Raw genomic sequence first — 19561 nt, forward strand, 5'->3', positions numbered from 1 at the left:
CAGAGGTAGGTGCTGCAGGGCAGAAGCAACAACTTAATTTAATAGAGTTGATTTTTGCCGTTGCTGAGGAATCCATACTTGAGAAAATTGATATAGATCCAGTAGATGGTGAATCATTGCCTACTCAGACAAGATGCTTCACTTGAATGTACTGTCTTAGTGAATCCCAGCTGTGCTGGCACAATCTCTTGTGGAATATCTTTCAAATAATAATGTAATTTTTGCAAATAGTTAGGACTGAAGTTGGAGTGAAAGAGAGGATTTGAAAGGACTGGGAAACAAAATCTGTGAAGCTGGAGCTGAGATGATAAGCATGCGGTGTACTTGCTGCTAGGTGTTTGGCAGCTGAGGTCAGGATTCCTGCCTGAAGTGAAGGGAGCAGAACTGTGGGCTCTAATTACAGCGTGCACTAGATCTGAGGAATTGGCTTCCGGTGGTTGTGTTTGGTGGGCAGATTAGAGAGCTGTCATAGGAAACTCAGTTTCTTTTTAAGCATAAACTTCTGCCCAAGTGGAAGTACAGTTAAATGCATTTTCTTCTGTGGTGCTGTAACAAGTGATAGCACACCTGTTTAACTGGTGGTGCATGGTTACTCTCTGCTTTTAACAGCCCGATCATATGGCTTACTGCTCTGCATTCCAAGGTGGTGGCTGCCAAGCCTGGTGGCCAGCAGTCAGGAGTGTGTACTCTGAAATCTCTTTTCTCCAAAACCATTGGACCTCTGTAATAACCTCAGCACATCTGCTCTGCAAGGGCACTTACTTGCTTATCTTAAATAGGCAAATGCAAGTGTTTTCATGGTGTGTGCCACCCCTGACACAGTTACTAGACAGCTTTAAAAGTGTAGCATGAACTTAGGACAATGTAACTGGTCTGAGTTAAGGCACTGGGAATGAGACCAACTCCTTTAGGTTTATATGCTTCGAGGAAGATGATTTCAAGAGTCCCCTTAATCAGGTACAGCCTACGTGAGTTTTACCCAGCTGATGTTCTGCAGCAGCTGCCTGTACATCCGTGTAATTAACATAGAGAAATTGTAGTCAGTGTGGCAGTTTTTATTGTATACATGTACACCATCAGGCTCACTGAACAAAAATGAGAATGGCATAAGATGGAGGCAATTTCATTTTATGTTTGAAACTGAGAAGGCATGCTCAGCATGGAAACAGTGCAACGTTTTAAAATCTAACAAAGCATTCTATTAAAAGAGCAAAAATAAGAAAGTACTGTACTAAATCTAAATGTTTACTACACTAAGTGTGCAGGTTTAGTTCCCCCCCCACACAAAGTATCCTGTTTCTGTGGTGCAGCTATTAAAGGATGATTATTTTCCCTGTATATAACGCATATATATTGCACTACGTAGCCTACTTCACCACAAGTCTCAATGGGTCTTGTACAGCAAAACTTGGATGTTACATGCAGATAGTTTTGACAGACTGACTTCCCTTGTAATTAAGGGCTATATAGAAGTAAAAACGCAATGGTTTTGAAGTTGACTAGCACGGTGTTTTGCATTGGTCTAACAGTAGGTGGTCACAGTACAGTGATTTATGATATATTAAAATATTTTACACTCTTTCAAATAGTGTGGAATTACAGAGAACTAAAATGTATTAAAGCACCTCATGTACTACTTTAGCACCAGTTACAAGAATTAGTCCTGACCCTTGAAAACTTAAATTTGAGGTTGGAGATATTAAGGGCTAAATGTTCAATCATATGGGCTTCGGCAATGTCATTGCCACTTCATATGCAAGTGAGTCTTGGATATTTGTTATAACACCAGAGAGACACACAACAATACAAAAATGAATAATTGCCCACTTACAGCATGAATGCAAGCACCCCACTTTTTCACAAAACACCACACAACACAGTCATAGCCAGTTTGGGGAATAGGAAACTGGGAAACAGTCACTGGTGGTCGCAGTTTGCACAATCACTATGTGGTGACGCTCATCTGCCACACTTGTCACACGGGAGTGTTTCATGGCCCACGGCTTTCAGTTGTTTCTATGAGCATGGCTGTTACTGTGATGCATAGAGCACACTTGGACTCAGCACAGTCTTTGACCTGCAGATTGTAGTGTCCTGGCTCCCTCCCCAGTGAGTCAGTTCACAGGTGATTTCCAGACTGATGCCTTTCAGTGTTACAATAAGGTGGTGGTTACCTGCTGTGTTCTAGGTTCGGTGTGGTGGCCCTTACTCAATGCACAGTAAGTTGGTTATCTGTGCATTTTTTTAAAAAGTTGTTAGGGATTTCATGGCATGGGGGACAGTATTTGGAAACGTAATTAAACAAAATCAAGATGTGTCAGTGCTTTAGAAGTTACTGAAAACTAAGCTTTCCTGTGAGATCAGTCTGAACCAGTGTTGCAGCTAAGCAGGAGAGAGTTGTCTAAATCTCACTTTATAGAAAACATAGTTTAAGACTTTATAGACCTTTTCAGACGAGTTTCAGCTCAACAACTCCATTGTATGTATAACTTTGTCTGGTAGGATTGACCGAGGTTCTTGGCACTGCTTGAGCAAAGCCCAGCAGTGAAAGGATAGGGATGACACTGTAGTCTGACACTGTACTGACAGCTAGTGGTAAATAGAAAAAGTGAATCTTCTTCAAAATGCTGTATATACTCAAAATTGCAAATTTCAGAAATAGGACAAATGCTACCTAAGTGAAGTAGATAAGTTGTTGCTCTTGCAGCTGTGCAGGATGTTGTGGGGAAACTGTCACTGTACTGCCTGTTTTACTTGGGAATGTACTTCAGGCACACTAACCTGTGAAGACATTTAGCCAATTAACTGGGAATGTGATTATTGACCATTATTTTCCTTCCTGCATTTAATACATACTGAGAATTACTTATCAAGAATCAGGCTATGAATGGTCTCAGAAGCTACTGAAACATGAGTCAATTTAGGGGACTGAGTGTAAAATCATAGGAATAAAATAGACTAATAAACTAGACTGAAGATTGAGATCTGTAATTAATTGTAGAGAAGCTTGGAGCATAAATAGCTTGGAGCAACAGTCTTGTGGGCAAAGTCTCCAGCTGTCCTGCTCCAGTATTAACTATCTGGCTATCACTTTTCCCCTTAGATTCATAGTAGCTTGTTCATGCAATATTTAAACTTCTGGAACAGGAAGGACAGTAATCCCTAACTGGAAGGCTTGAGTGTATACAGCTTGGATTTAATGAAAACAAAAACACGTGAATCAGGAAAATGTCTGTTTCCACCCACTGTGGGCCCCAGCTGTGCACTGCATGTGCTGTTCAAGTTGTCCTGCCTCAAAGTTCGGTTTTCATTATGGGCGTTCATAGTTTGGTCACACTTTTAATCCAGGGTACGAAAGATGAAACTTTTGTGTAGACACCTGGGGCATCTTTGACCCCACAGCCGTAGCCCCAGGAGGTGACACCGTACACAACCCAGCTTTCCCCTGGGCGTTCACACATCAGTGGTCCACCACTGTCTCCTTGACAGCTGTCCACTCGTTTCTGTTCCTGCACGTTTCCAGCACAGAGCATTCTTCCTGTGAATTTCCTTTTGTAGCGCTCCTCACACACCCTCTTGGGAAGTAAGGGGATGGCAGCCTGTTGCAGTGTTCTTGAATAAGCCCGTCCTAAAAAGGAGATAGAAATTATTGTCTCATTACAATGGTCAGTCTTGGAAACATAAAAGTGATTTCATCCAATTTTTGCTCTCAAGTCTTCACACTGCTTTGTCATTACATAAAGTTTCTGGAAGCAAGACTACTGAAAAAAATCTCTGCATTAAATATAATATTAAAATACAGTAGATACTGTAAATGTAAAATGTAGGTGCTTTTTTAAAAAGTAGCTTTTCTGCATGTGTTCTCTGGATTTTTCCAAGGATGGGGTTTGGTTTATTCTGAGCACTTTGTCTTCTACAGAATAGCATACGCTTTAAAACCTCTATGTGGAAGCAATTTTGGGGAGTCATGAGCAGCTGAGAGTAAAGCAGCAGAAGTCCTTTATTTCTGTGTCATCAGTTCAAATCTAGTGTAGTTCAGCCTGAACAGGTGCTGCATCTTCTGGTGGCTTCCAAGTAGATCTTTCTACTTTTTTTACACATCTTGCGCCTCTTTCAGTTGAAAGCATGGGAAATGAAAGCCACTGTTGGTTTTATCTTTTTTTAAGTAAAATCTTATAACTTGTGAAGCAATTATGATTCATATAGTAAGTGTGAAATGTCAGCTGAGGTACTTCAATGATGTAAATTCTTACCATGTATTGAAGCCAATTACTGCAGTGTTTGATGTTTCCTGAAATAGATGTCCTAAGTTAACAGTATTGCAGGACTTTCAGTGAATTATGTAAAAAGGCTAGACAGAGCTAGGCAATGAATTAACAATTGTTTTTAGCAAAAACCCACCCTACGCATCTCTCATTTATTGTAGTACAGTGACCCTGACATCTGTGCACACAGATTAGCGCTTGTAAAGAGGAGGGGCAGATACTTGGCCTTGCCTTGTCTCCTTGGCAGTTCCAGTGAGTCACTGGAACAAAGGCTCAAGTGTGGTTGCTGTCTTGCACTGTATTCAGCACCACAACAAGATAAAAGTAAAACATGGTTATTAATTTGTGAAACATTTAAAGGACAAAGACCTTTGAAGAGGAAGAATCTTGTACTGACCGAAAAAAAAGCAAGTAGAAGCCTGGGGTGCAGATTGCATTGAGGCTCTTGTAAATTTTGGCAAGATGTTCTGTTATTTAAATCAAAGCTGGTTGAAAATGTCAGTGGTAACAGGGAACACTAAAATGTTATTTAAAATTCTATCATATGCATATTTTCCATCCATTTTTCTGTTGAAGTATTGGAATTTCAATAACCTTTTTAAAATTAAAATATTCATGGTCCTTACCTTTGAAACCTTACATCTACTATAGCTGTTAGTTATGTATCTGAGGCAGGGGGCAATAAGCTGCTGTGCAGGGTCTGCCTGGCAACAAATAAGCTTTTTATTTCTGCTTGTCATTCTTAATGAGGCCACGTTACTGACAGGGGCTGTGATTTAGAGTGGCATGGTTAATCACTGCTTGGATACAAATACAGACTATAATCAGTCAACAAAATACTGTCATTCCTGGTTAAGGATCAGGAGAGAAAATATTTGCCTATGTTAATAAGAGCAAAATACTTTCATTTTGAGCATTTTCTTTTAATTATTTGGAGGGTTTTTTTGAAAACAGCCTGAGATAAGCAGATTGGTGCACGGAAATGATTTTACCTGTGTCCCCCCATCCAGTGATGAAACAGTTGGGAGCAGTTTTCTGTGGTCGCTCCCTCCTCAGTGGCAAGCAGGCAGGTAGAACGTGGGTGCTGAACCTCGCACACTGTTCCTCGGGCCCCTGCAGCCTCAGCAAGGCAATGTCGTAGTCACTGCTGTCAGGCCTGTAGTCCTTGTGCACCACAATCTCCTGGACTCCGATTTCCTCCTCGTACTCCTCCAGCACCAGCGTGTGGTAGTCTCCAACCCGCACCACGTAGTTGCGAGTGTTGTTGCCATACCTGAGACGGAGGTGAAAACAAACAGGGCTGGCTCAGGCAAAGTCACATCCTGAACGTGCTAACCTAGTTCATCACTTTCTTTATGGTTAACATAACTAATGTTAGCAAAAGATTTTTTAAAGAGCGAAAATGCTTTCTCAAATGTTTACACTGACATTTCAGTGTGTTCTAAAGAAGATAAAAACCTTCTTCCGAGGTTTTCGGTTGTGCCATGTTTTTTTGAATATTTTCACAGGCAATTTTCTTCTGGCCATTTGCCATGACTGGCACTTCACATGTACAAGGTGTGCATTATAAATTTATTTAGGAAGGGTAACGCAAACTGCCAGTAATTGCAACAACAGCCTGAGTACTGACATCACTGGGATACTCCAGATAATTACTGGAATGATAAGTGTTCAGGCCTGCTTCTTGAGTTGATTGAGGAACTTTAGAGGCTTAGGTAACTTAATAAAAACCTCTTACACCAAGTGAAATTATAGTAAGGATGACAAAGTATTTGTGCATCACAAGCACAAACTATTGTCACACTGATAGGAGGCCTGTAAATCTTAGGCTTGTTTTGCATCTGATATAATCCCAGTGTGTTTCACATTGTGGACTAAATGGTAAATACATTAGAGATTACTACTGTGGAAAATAACAATTTTCTGTGCATGTCTTTGAAGATTTTTGTATTATGCATAGACCTTCCCAGGCAAAATGCAAACAGGAGAGTAATGTTGGGTACATGTATTTATTTTAAAATATGGCTAAGCTAACAGAAGTATTTTTTCCTTTTCTTTCTCCCTTAATAGCCTTCAACAGGAAATTTGTAATGTGCTTGGAAAAAATAGTGCCCACAGTGGCCCATCGCCTTTCAACCTATGCCTGTTCTTTTCATACCATCCAGCAATGTTCTGGTCTGCATAGCTTGTTAAAGCCTGCTTGAGGAGCAGCAGACAAAGCAGAAAAATTACAGTTTCCTGCACAATATGTAGCTGTACCACTGAATATTATTTGTAGTTGTGGGTTGCATTTCTGGTTGCCTGGTTGTAAAGCTTTCTTGGTCTAATCCTTCAGGTCTTCCATGAGCAAAATTTCTCTTCTAGGCTTTATGGAGAGAGAACTGCAGGCTGTGAACAAACATCCCTTCATCCAAAGATGAACTTCTATATAAGATACATTAAGGGTTTTTTCCGATAATGTTTCTAATTATCCAGTTATTTTTTCTAAACGCACGAACCTTCCAATTTCCCTATAGCTGTCAGAATAACTCAAGACAAGGATGGGTTATAAAACAAAAAATAGCTTCAAACATTTTATCTTAAATAATGTATCTGCCAAAGTATAGAAACCAATAATTCCCCTGTAGCACTGGTGAACAATTCTAATAATCATACATAAAATTATGCTTAATTTTTATTTCTAGTATAGATGAGCCCACATTGGTCACTTAAGCAGTGTTCCAATTTCCAGGATATGAGAAATGGTATACTGGCCTTTCTGTTGTCCATCTGTGGAAAATATGTGAAGAAGGCACTTGATCTATAGATAGCTCTTGGAAACCTATCCCTGAAAATCACTCTGAGATCATTTGGAAGTTCAGCCCAGCCTGTCCAAAGCCAGCTTAGAGCTAAAGGCTTCCCTCCTTTACAGTAAACAGTAGTGCATCCACAAGGTGTTGGAGCTGCATGCTTAGGTCTAATTACAGTTTAAACGTAACTTCTGGGAAAAAAAAACAATGCTTTGGTCCCTGAGACCACGGGTGACAGTTTCAGGGCAGCCTGGGACAGCCCCTTGAGTAGCTGCACCCATCTGGAAGTACCACAGTGTACTTTGCTCCAGCCATGCTGCTGCCCCATCCTGTGGGTGCTTAGCAGAGTATCCAGAACTGGCACTCCTTGGTGCCACATTCAGTTTTCAAGCCTGTAATCAAAGGCTTTCTCAAGACCCTCAGGCAGCATCCTTGCCAATCACTACAGAGAAAATGAACAGGGAAATAGGAAGCCATAGTCTATGAATTTTGACGAAAGCAACTAAAGAGCTTCCATAGTTCTGCAGAATCACCTAGGACATCAGTTGAAATAGCAGGAAATTTTACTAACTTTGACTATTTCAGCTTGAAATATTGCCAAGGAAAGTCCTCCGTGATTTCAGGACACAAGAAAAGATGTGCATCTGGTGCACAGCAAAGGTAATGTGCACTGTATTTGAGTAAAAGTGTATCTGACTCTTCATTTTTGTTATTAGTGTGCAAAATAAAGGCTCAAAATCAAAATTTAAAACATTTGCAGCTCACTTGAGCGAACTCTAGCAAATACCCTCAAAACTGTAGTGCTCCTCTACGTTTTTTCCCAGCCCATTCCAATGAAATAGTCACTAATCACAAGATTAGCCTCCTTATTGTGCAAATTGATGCTTTTATACTTCTGTAACTTCATCAGTAGTGAAGTGAAGTCCTTTATTTAGTTACTGCTGTGAATACAGTAAAAATGTCTCTCACTGTCAGGATCTGTTGTTACCAAATTTAATCTAAAATATTCCAGTCCCTATGTTTGGTGTCTGCTCAGTTGTCTTCACTATCATCTAAAAGCCATAAGCTGCATTTTTTTTTGGAACAGACAGTTAAAATGGCCAAAGCGTTATCTCTATTTTTTCATTAAAATACTGAAGTGGTGAATATAAATCACATGAATGATAACATTCAAATAATTTCAATGCCTTAGGGTGTTTTGTTTGTTTGAGGGAAAGGAGGTTGAGTGGTAGGGTTTTTTAAAACCGGAGGCCAGCTCTTGGAGCAGTTTTCCATGGGCTTGAACTGTAATGGTTTTGCATATGCCCAGAACAACAAAGCAGTTTAAAACAGCGTGCCCTATTGGAGAGAGACCCACCTTTTAAAGCAGTGTGCAGCAGTGATGACCCAGCAGCTGCTGATGAGAGTAGCACCACACAGGAGTCTCCCGTCACCATGAGAGGATTTCAGCCGCAGTGCCACCTGCCACGGCCAGCCGCCCCTGCAGGAGTGACACACGGTGCTCAGCACACAGCACTGGGGAACTCAGGTTACCTGCAGCGTGCATCCTGTTGGCTTTGTTTGTCTGACACAGCTTACTTACAAAATGTGCTCTTTATTAAGGATGGTGAATATTTTATATCCTGGCAACATTCAGAATTCCTTTTAACAATGGTCCACATTACTTTACAGAAAATTTAGGCATCCAGCACTCTTAAGTGCTTCCTCCCACAGTCAGCTATTTGAATTTTCTCTTCTCGGATTGCATTCATTGAGCCAAAAATACATTCTGTGGGTTGCTCGCCAAATACCGTCCAAGTCAACAAACCAGAAATTTCCTGTCAACTGGAGAGGGGAAAGGAAAATTTCTTGAAAAGCTGAACCCAGCATCCATCCCTGTCTTCATGAGAAAGGAAGGTGGCAAAATGAGGTATAAAGCAAGTGTGGAAGCTCAAGTATAGAGGAGCACCTTTTTTCAGCCTGTCATTATCTGTTTTTTATAGTAGATCGGGTCATTTTTGCATACTATGAATACAGGATGATTTCTATTTTGCTGGTTTAATACATTAGGAGTCAGAGAAGAGAAAGGGAGAGAGATGCACCTGTAAGCAACAGCAGCATCTAAGAGTATGCAACAGGTAGTCTGAGTGTTTTCTGAGTACTGTCAACTTGAATGGGTGTGCTGGAAAACAAGAGCTGCCAGGGGCCATCTAGTCCAGCATCTCAGAGTTACCCGTGCCAAATGTTTTAAAGTAAGGTGGAGGAGTTTACTTCCCGTAAAGAATAAAACAATTTAGACACTTCTCCGTTTTAAAAGGTAGGATTTAATATGTTTTTCTAAAATGAGGTGATTCAGACAGCTTTGGATTTGCTGGTACATATGTAAGTATCCAGTTCTTTTCACACTCCCTCAAGTTCCTTGTCTTAATGACTTGTTGTGACACTGAGTCCTTTTCTGATACATACATATGCTCCCTTTCTTGAATTTGAAGCATTTCTGCATGCACTGTTGGATTTTCATCACCTTTTTGCTTCATCTAACATTTCTGTACTGATTTATGAGACCAGCTTCTTTGCTCTGAGTTTTGCAATACATTGTTTGTCACTGTTGCATTTCAGCAAGTGTCCTTAGAACTTACATTCTAAGGCAAGAATTCTGAGTCTCCTCCTGTGCTATGCATTATCTCTTATCTTATTTGTCTCTTTACTAAGGTAAGACATCCTAATTTACTTTATCTGGCTGTGTTAAAATATTTTTCTGGGCTCCCTCTTGTTACTGTTCTTTGAAGCTCTCCCACTTGGGCAGTGTCTTCTTATGAATGGATTGATCAGTGCTGTGCATGTACTTTGAAACAGGCTGCACAGTGCTTGTAATGATGCTGTTAGTGTATTTTTTGCAATGCCTTTTGTAAGGTTGTGTAAATATATTTTTTTTTGTGTTTAGTCACAACTGTTGAAAAAGTAAAGTCAGTTCCTCCTGGATTTTTAGTTGTGTCATCATTAAGGCTTATTTTATGAAAGAAAATAAGGTCTTAGGCAGTGAATCATACCCAGGCCTCTTTTTTTGGTGTAGGTGGCATTTAAAACCTTGTACTACATTGATAGCTCTGTTTTTATAGCTCACATCCTGATATGAAGACATCCTCTGATAGAAGTAAAATAGCTAATTTGTAAGTTTAAAATTTAACCCATTCACTGACTTTACCCACAAGCATCTACAGATTTTCAACTAATGCTGCAAGTACTTACCAATTAATACCTTTTAATTTCCTGCAAATTTGCTTTGGGTATATTTCTATTCCTACATCATGACAAGTCAAAAGAAAAACAAACAACAAGCCTACAATAAAATTGTAAATTTGGCAAAGCACTTGTGGCAAATACATGTCTTAGAAGCTTTATATTCAAAATTATTTGTCTTTACCAATTATTTACCGTAAAGAATTTTTCCCACCAATTATTCGCTTTTGTCGACGATGGAGTAACCTCAGCCCACAAACAGAAGCAAGAGAATCTAAACCAGAAAGGGAGATAGAGAGAGCATTAAAGTCAACATGAAAAGTGGCCAATATTCAATGAGAGGTAACTTTATAAAAAATCTAAAGGTTGAAGCTATTCTATTTTTCATGGTAGTTTTTAACAGGCAAATTTTGATTGGGGAAAACACATTTAGAAAGTCCTTATAGCTGAGATCTTTTGACTGGGGAAAATACACTGAATTCTTTAAAGACTTAGAAATGCTTTGTAGCTGAGTTCTTTTGACTGTGATCAGAGTCATTCATGAACACATTTGCTTCTCACATGTAGGATTTTATAGGGCTCTTCCTTATTTCCTGTAAGTGAAGCAAACCTTGCCAAACCACACAAGTCTCAGTCCTTATCTGAGGATAACCTACACCTTGAAAAGCTGAAGGGGAGCTATTTGGGTTTTTGCATCATGTCCCTCAAGCAGCTTAATGAGCATGGCTGCTCTAAACCATGGCAACAAATACCCTGTATTGATTGAGTAGTCTTGATGCTTCCTTTCTGCAGCTGCAAAGAATATGCTCACACAGTGTCAGCAGAGAGAATTCCCACCCCTTTTGTTCTAGAATTGTTTTTGATAAAGCTGTTTCCTCTGTGAGGTGGGATTGTTAAGTCTGTCTCTTCCTACCAGAAACTTGCTCACCTTGACCTGTTGGTCTGCCCCTCGTGACAGGGCCTCACCTTTATTGCTGTTCCCAGGGACTTTCTTGCTTAGGTGGTCGCAGATGACCCCCGCGTCCTCGCTGTGCCGGCAGTTGTGCATCCCAATGTCCTGCTTAATGCAGTCTGCCAAGGATCTCTCATTTCCTGTACACTTGATGTTATCCACATGGATCGGGCCTTTGCCCTCACCGAAATAGGCCATTGTCCTTGCTCTGGCTGGACCTCTGCAAACAGAGCATTTTTTAAAAATTATTTAACATTTTGAGGCATTATTCTACATTTTGCTCAAATTTCCAAGTGAATAGTTAAAGACATTGAGGTTTCATTCCAAACCCTGTCACTTGTTTCACTTGATAACAAGCACCTTCCACCACCTCTCTTATTCTGCTATATAGAAAAAATAAAACTGTGACAAAATTGCTATATTTCATTAAGGTTTAAAAACTGCTTTTTTGTGTCTGGTTAGAAGGCAGTGTGCCAAGTATTTTACATTGTATCAGCATTACATTTTGCCATAAAATACGTGAAAGCTGCTTTTTCATAATCTCTTTAATCCTTGTATAAAGTCAGCATCTGTGAAAGCTAAAAATAATTTGTTCAGGTCTGATTCCCTCAGATAGATGGGCCAGTTGAATACAGTATACTTGTGATGCAGTAGGAATGATGATGTACAGACCTATAAGTTGCTAGTAGTTATTAAAGTATTTTATTATCCTGTTGTTTTTTACAGGGCACCCCATTTGAAGTCTAAAAATGTCATGTGGCTGAACACCAGTTCAGTGTCTGCACCCCCCTGTTCTTGGGAGGAACCCAGTACTTGGTGCTTTTGTAGCATTTAAGCATCTCATTTGGCAACTCCTGTGATAGAGTATTACTGTTAATTAGTTAATCTTCTTAATTTATAAATAGATGTTTTGTTGTATATGGTTTAGGAGGCAGAAGGAATTATGAGTGAGAGACCACCCAATTGGCTATACAGAGAAGTGGGGCAGGAAGCCACAGACACCTCTAAGCATGCCTGAACTATAAGCTTACCTGCTGGTTAAGAGCAATTCACTGACATTTTACTGGAATAAGGATATGTGGAATTCTAGATAATTAAAATACAGGTTTCCATTTTAAAGGATACTTTGTATATTGTGAAGTACTGCTTCTGTGCATACAGAACTGTAACTGCAGATGTGATGAAATGCTGGAGCTGAGAAAGAGAATTTGACTATGAAACTGTATTAGGCAAGAAAGTATTTCTCCCCCTTTACAGCTCTTTTTGTACCTCTTTATTACCTGCAGTGTTGGGGAAGGTAAGTGAGAATGGCATGAAGGGTTTGCATCCCTTCTTGAGCTGGGTTTGGTCTGTTGGGGAGGAATCCTGATTTGTCAAACCATTTTCAAAGCTTCCTCACAGTAGAAACGTGACTGGCTCTAAGTGAACCAGCTCTCAATTGCCACATCCATATAACTGAACCATGAAAGTGACACAGGAGCTTCCTCCCTTTTGAAACTTTTGCACATGGATAGCTTTGCCTGTGTGGATTTTTTTTTACTATGTTCTGAAGGGTAGGTGGGCAGGATTTCCAAGTAGGGAACATTGGTTAGAATGCAGAAATTGTAAAAAGCCAGGAAAGAGAAGCTCATGAAACACTACGTGAGAGACGATACCACAAGGTCAACTGTCCTTACATATTTTCAATTTCCATGGTTAGGAGGTATTTGCCAGATAATCCAAAGCCTTAACTGCCTTTGGAACCAGTATGGGACAATCTCTGCCTAAGGACTTTACTATGATTTGACTTGTCAGTCCCAAATAGTGTGACTCTTGCTCCAAATGTTTTTCTTTTGTGAGGGATACTCTGATTACAGATAACCACAAAAAAAAATAAGTCCAGCTCTCTGATACCTGTGGGCAGCTCATGTGTTCATGTTTGCTGTTACAACACAGTGACACAGTACACTCATTGTAAATTCTTACCTGGTTTTGGTTTCTTTGTCAAATAACAAAGTTTCTGCTTTAGGGCATTGTTTTAAAGTTCCTCAGGATATTGAAAACTGCTTTGTTATCAATCACCAACCGCAGTATTCTTATCCTTCCCCAGAGAAGTATTTATTGCAGTTTAGTACAGAATTCTCTCTCCAGATCTTATCAGTTACTTAGTAAAAGGGCACTACCTCCTTCTTCCTACCTTTGTATGAAAACAATCTATCTCTTACTGTGCATCAGTAATCTCTCAGTTTGCTGATAATATGAATGAAAGCTTTTCAAACCCAAGCAACCAACCAACAGCACCATAGAAAACCCAAACCAACCCCCACTGAAAAACATCTCAGGAAACAATTGTAAAAATCGTGGTGTTCTTGAGCAAGGAATGCAGTTTAATAGAGGAAATTATTTCAAGTAATTGGGAAATCTCTGAAGGTACAAATGTTACATCTCTGTTTTTGTTACATGCTGGAATGTGCCCTTACAACTGGCCTTAGTGCACCCCTAACAAACACGTATCCCTTAATTGCTGCTTTCCAAGCCAGCTATTTATGCACTGATGACCCTCAGAGAAACAACCTTTTTGTCAGTTCAGATCTGTCCCTGGAGAGAAGTGGCTTCAGATCTTTTCCTCTTAGTTCTCCTACACCAAGGGCCATGCAGAATAACGATGATGAGTTTTTCAGATGCAGTACTATTATTATTATTATTCTTCATGATATTGTTAATGTGGAAATCAAGTGGATTAGAATAGATGGACACCTATCCTAGAATTAACAAGTTAGGTACCTTGTAAGAGTGATGTATTGACTTGTAAGCCAAGTTTTGCCATTTTGAAGCCACAGTGTAGTACTGCTTTTAAATAGGCTTTTACTGAATGAATACCAGGGACTTTTTACAAGGTATATATTGTGTGTTCAGGCATAATGTGACGATATTTGGTTGGACAGACTCCACATTGTTAGATACAACAAACAATATGATTTGTATTTCTTCAGCTCAAATTTCTTTATAGATACACTTGGAGATGACATTTCACTAATTTGCTATTGTATTTCACAACTATTCTGGGTATTTTTCAAGTCCTATTAGTACTGCTATTTATAAATCTCCCCTATAGTTATCTTTTTGCTGCTCTTGGGTATCCAGAAGAAAAATGCTGATGACTGGTGTAAGCCTGATTAAGTGATTTCTCTCAAAAGTGACACATACATTGCAGTGGTTTTAATTAGAGGGTGGGTTTGTTCTGTCAGGTCTATTCCTGTATTAAATGAAGCTTATTGAAATTACAGTCGTGCAGACTGGAGCCATAATCCCTTGTGTAACAGTTTCATCAGATCTTTGAGCTACATGAAATCTAGCCAGATCACTAAAGGAAGGGAAAACTCCATTAAATTAGGAATTCGGTAGCTGGTGTGCCTGCATCTCAATCTGCAGTCATCGTGTCCACGCCTCGTGACAGTGGACACTGACCTGTTTTTGAAACTAATATGACAACTAAAATTTTGTATTTAATTAATAGATTCAATAATTTGGAATGTTTAACTTATGATGAAAAGTATTTAATAACTCTCACTAACTTGCATTTTTGTTGTCAGTCAGACTGACACACTTTTGAATACTAACATTCCCATTCCCAGTTATGCTACTTAATGAACATTCTTTTTGAAGACATAGCCTTACTACTTCTCATACAAATAGTAGGAATGCATTTTTCTAAAAGAATGCCAAACTGACAAGTTTTAAAAGACATACATTATCTTATTAGACCTGTTTGTGATATTTGGTTGCAGAAACTTAAGATTTTTAGATACAGAAAACATAACTTGACCAGCAGCCTAATGAGTTTTCTTACTTGTAGCCAAGCTGTCGGCAGACTACAGCCGCATCCTTATCAGACCATCCATCATCGCAAATTGTGCCCCACTGGCCATTGATAAAAATCTCCACACGTCCTTCCTTCTTATTCTCACCATCCATCAGCCTGATGGGAGGACCTGGGAATAAATTACTGCTGTCAGCTCACAGCAACAGAAGCAAGAACTGGTACTTTTAGTTACTTTCATTATCTGTAGTACAACTGATATTTACATTCCACAAGCCTAATATCAGTGATTAAAGTAGTCATATTCATCCTGGCTGGCAAAATGAAGCAGTTTGTACAAATTACAAGACAGTACTAAATACTACTGTACTTTACTCTTCAGCCGATTCCTTAATTCCAAGCCAGTATGTGGCATAGTTCAGAAATTGACCACAATTCTATACAAATGGTAGAAAACACCTGAGATACCTTTGCTATGATACCCATACAAGCTGGACAGATTTTCCTTAGAGACGCTTTATGGGTGAATGTAACTCTATCTCAGTCCATAAATCCATTCTCAAACTGGTTGTTGCTGCTCCTCCTAACCACTGTCTCGGCAAAATAGCGCAACATTGTGCGGTACTTCAACTATTCCTTATCACTGTGCACGTTGTTCTGCAGCATGTTATTCTATATATTTTTCTAGCAATTTAAATTGATTGTTTAATCAGATACTTTCATAATATGAAATTTCACTTATGTGGATTAGTCAGACTTAGTTGATCATGGTTTCTGCAGTGCTTGGCCTCTAGTTAAGTTTTGACTCATTAGGCAAAGTACATACTTAATTCTTACTTATTCTAAAATGCCTCTGTAGCCTGCAAGCAATGCAAATACCCTTAAAACAGTAATGAATTCCTCTGTGGCCTCTTTGTCGTGTTCAAGGGAGTATCACCTTCTCAATCTTTTTGTATGGCATACTTTATAATCTTTATACACATGAGAGTTGCTTTTTAGAATAATGGAAAAGACTCTTCCTCATTCTTCTAACCTGTTCCCAATCTTTTCTAAATATGTGAGGATGAGGAATTACTTAATTGCATTCTTAAAGCAGTATTTTAAGATAGCTGCATTTGATATTTAATTCAGATTAGTTTAGGGTATGTGTAACTTCTGTATACCAAACATGAATCTGGTGAGCGCTAGTTAAATCTGGCCTAAGTCATTAAATGAATGGGGAAGTATTTGAAGATAAAATCCAAGTATGTTTGCTTCTGATGTAATTTAAAGCATATTGTGTTGGAGTTCATACTCTCTGGACAGTTACATGGTTTAACTTCACCAACATTCTGTTTACTTACACTGTCGTGATCTTACTGAACAAATGTCATTATTGTAGTAAATCCTATTTCCTGTTTAGTGCTCCATAATATCTGTGGTTTTTAAGTCTTATCATCTACTAATTTATCCATTTTTTCCACTGAATTGATCCTTATGGGAAAAAAATGCTTTTTCAAATGCTGGGAATTAAATGGTAACAACACTTTGTCCACTTTCCAATCAGAAATCTCCTAGGAAATGTCAGATAAACTCTTATTTTCTTGTTGAACTGATATGTTCTGGAAGAATACAACTTAGGTGAGAATTAAACTTCTATTAACCAAATAGAGGCACAGAATAGTACTAATATTTTATTGTTGTTTATTTATTGTTTAAATAATATTTTATTGTTATCCCATCTTCTTGTGATTTAGAAAACATATATATATATTTATGACCACGAAATTAATATAACATTCTGGTAGTGGGGATGTGAGAATGTTACTATATGGATGTATTTAACTGAACCAGACTCCTTCAGCAGAGATATTTCATAGGAATTTGAGCAAAGTGGCACAGATGGTTTGCATCTGTAAAGACAGCAGTCATGGATTGAATTCCTGTTATTTTTAGTTTGAGAAAATTCTTTCTAACAAATAGGATTCGATATATGTACTGCAACACAAGACATTTATTGGATGGTGAGGGGGCTATATAGAATAAGCCTGTAAAGAGGGAGAGACTCAAAAAGAAAAAGTACATGTGGAAGTGCTGAATATTGTAACAACTAGCAACATTGTGCAGTAAAACCATGTTGTAGTTTGTGGGATAAACCTTCAGTCCGTCATTTCAAGGAAACAGGCATATAATACCAGTTTCAAATTCAACAGAAATCATCTTGGGTAAGCTAAACAGCATTGCCAGCAATTTTCTAAAAGGCTACATACTGACAAGCTACACACTTCATGTAGCAAATTGTAAAAATTAAACTTTTTCAGAATTGCTGTGCAACCCATTGTTCCCCTGTAGTTTCTACTGCAAATATCTCATAGCCAGAATTATTGTTTAATTACCTGCATGTGGATTTAGGAATCTTTGAAATTTATTTTTTTATATTTTGTTGTGTTTATATTTTTATCACTGTGTAATTGGTATTTTTCTATCATTACTTATCAGTCTTTTTATTCTCTTTATTTTCATACAAGTTTGTAGGCCTTTGACATTGGAACTAACTCTTTTATCTGGTGTGTAGTATCATTTTGTCCTGGTCAGCGACTGGGGCCCGTTCACCCAAACACTATAAATGATGATATAGGCAATAGTAACACAGAAATAATTTCATGCTTCTCATCCTACCTTCTTGCTGAGTCTGAACTTCCCATCTTCTCCATATCCCTTTTTTTATCAATTGTCTGAATGCAAAGCCATTGGAGGATGTACTATTGATTTGTATTCTTCAGTGCTCAGATATGTCTCCAGCATTTGACACCAGACATTACTTGGAGGTTGAGAAGTGCCAAGTAAAATTAGGTATCTATCATGAAGTGCTGAATAGGTTCAAAATCTAGTGGAGACAGACAGTGGCATCCCTGGAATGTGACTTTGTTACCTTGCAAATCTGGGTTGAGCTTTAATGTTCTGGATGCTTAAGTTCTAAACAAAACTTGATTACTTCCTGTGACCTTCAGGAGAAAAGTTAGGTTTTTTCCCTTCCTGTTCTTTCCTTGCATCTATATGACAAATACTAGGATTCTGAGAATCCTTAAGTATCCTGTACTTTGGTTAGATCTGTAACCACAGCAATACTCATACTGTGACTTTAGCAAAGGGCTTCCTTACCAAGTGAGCGCTTGTGGCTGTCGTTTTCTGGGTGGCAGATGAGTCTGACATCCTCCTGATGGTTGCAGTCGTGCTTCCCCCACTCCCGCCGGGAGCACTGCAGGAGGTTTGTCTCCTTCCCAGAGCAGATCACATCATCCAGCCAGATGGGCCCAGAGCTTCCTTCTAAGTAGCCCTCTTTTTCCATACCTGCACTTTTTCCATACCTGCACAACACAGAGGTATGTTTTGTGATCAGAGGACACATGATGCTTAAGCATGAGAAAAGAAAGTGATATTCCTGAGGAAATAAAGATTTCTCAAGTATTCTCAGTAAGCAGGTTCAGTTAGCATTAAATTCAATGAAAGCACCATATGCTGCCTCTTCAGTAATGTTTTTTTTAAGGAATTACTGTTACATTAGTACAAACTTAAGAATGTAATGCCTTTGATTAAGGCTGCTCTTCAACCAAGCATATGGCTGGCTCAATGACTCTGAGGCATTAAGCATCTTCTTAGTATTCTGTGTACATTTAAATGTCACAGACTGAGACAAAATCCTTTTTTGAATGTCAGCTGTTACAGTTTGAAGGCAAGACAACAGTCACCTACTGAGAGTGTATCTTTGTAGCCAGAGATCAGTAGGAAAAGTAGGGAAGACTGAATGCATGAAACAAATGGGATTTTTCTAAAAAGCTTTTCAATACATAACTGTTCCAGGGCCAGGCTGTGGGAATTTCTGAGGCAGTGCAGAAGTACTTACACCTTGAAAATGTGTGTCATTAATGACTGTACAACAAGCAAAGATTGAGAAGAAGCAAACTTTATAAGGGAATATAGAAATCAAAATCAGTTCTTCTCTATAGCACATGCATTGATCTCAGCCAAAAAGAGAATTAGAAGGAACTCAGTGAATAAAGGCTGCTAAATCACGCTTGTTGAAGGTTTTTCTACCTAACCCAAAGCCTACATACCTCTGTGAAACTGAGGAAAGCAGGCTTTAATGGATTTTAACTTGGTTGTTTCTTTGAAGCACTCAGCTAATATTAAAAAGCAGAATCTTAAAATAGGGTCCATGTAGGGTTCATGTAACTGTTTGTCATCATGCTCAAGTCACAGAGTCAGATATCCAATATCAAGTAATCTTACTTAAATCCCAGCTGCCAGCAAACCACCTGCGTGTTGAGCTCCGTCCAGCCATCGTCACAGACCGTGCCCCACTGGCCTGTGTGATAGACCTCCAGGCGGCCCTCGTGACTGCCCTTCCCGCCTGCGAGCCGCAGCGCACCATCTGTGCCCAGAACAAGGGAAAGCAGAAACAAGCATCACTGTTTCTTAGATCTCATGGCAGTTCTAAAGCAAAATCAGTAACGTTGCCTTACTGCATCCAGTTTGAGTTTGTGCCTCTGCAAACTTG

The 19561-nt window shown here is 39.1% G+C and overlaps 1 protein-coding gene across 1 annotated transcript in view; it reads right to left on the reverse strand.

Annotated features, from left to right (window-relative positions):
• Positions 1-1040: 1040 nt before the first annotated feature.
• The window catches only part of PRSS12 (serine protease 12), a 33364-nt gene continuing 14843 nt past the window's right edge, over positions 1041-19561 (reverse strand). The window contains exons 6-13 of the mRNA XM_066549488.1: positions 19294-19435; positions 18166-18371; positions 15055-15196; positions 11240-11445; positions 10469-10547; positions 8412-8534; positions 5258-5538; positions 1041-3628 (exon numbers count right to left, since the gene is read on the reverse strand). Coding sequence (XP_066405585.1) covers positions 3321-3628; positions 5258-5538; positions 8412-8534; positions 10469-10547; positions 11240-11445; positions 15055-15196; positions 18166-18371; positions 19294-19435 — 1487 coding nt within the window. The 3' untranslated portion in view covers positions 1041-3320. The remainder of the gene's footprint in view (positions 3629-5257; positions 5539-8411; positions 8535-10468; positions 10548-11239; positions 11446-15054; positions 15197-18165; positions 18372-19293; positions 19436-19561) is intronic.

Source organism: Molothrus aeneus, chromosome 4, assembly GCF_037042795.1.
Source record: "Molothrus aeneus isolate 106 chromosome 4, BPBGC_Maene_1.0, whole genome shotgun sequence".
Classification (NCBI taxonomy): Eukaryota; Metazoa; Chordata; class Aves; order Passeriformes; family Icteridae; genus Molothrus; species Molothrus aeneus.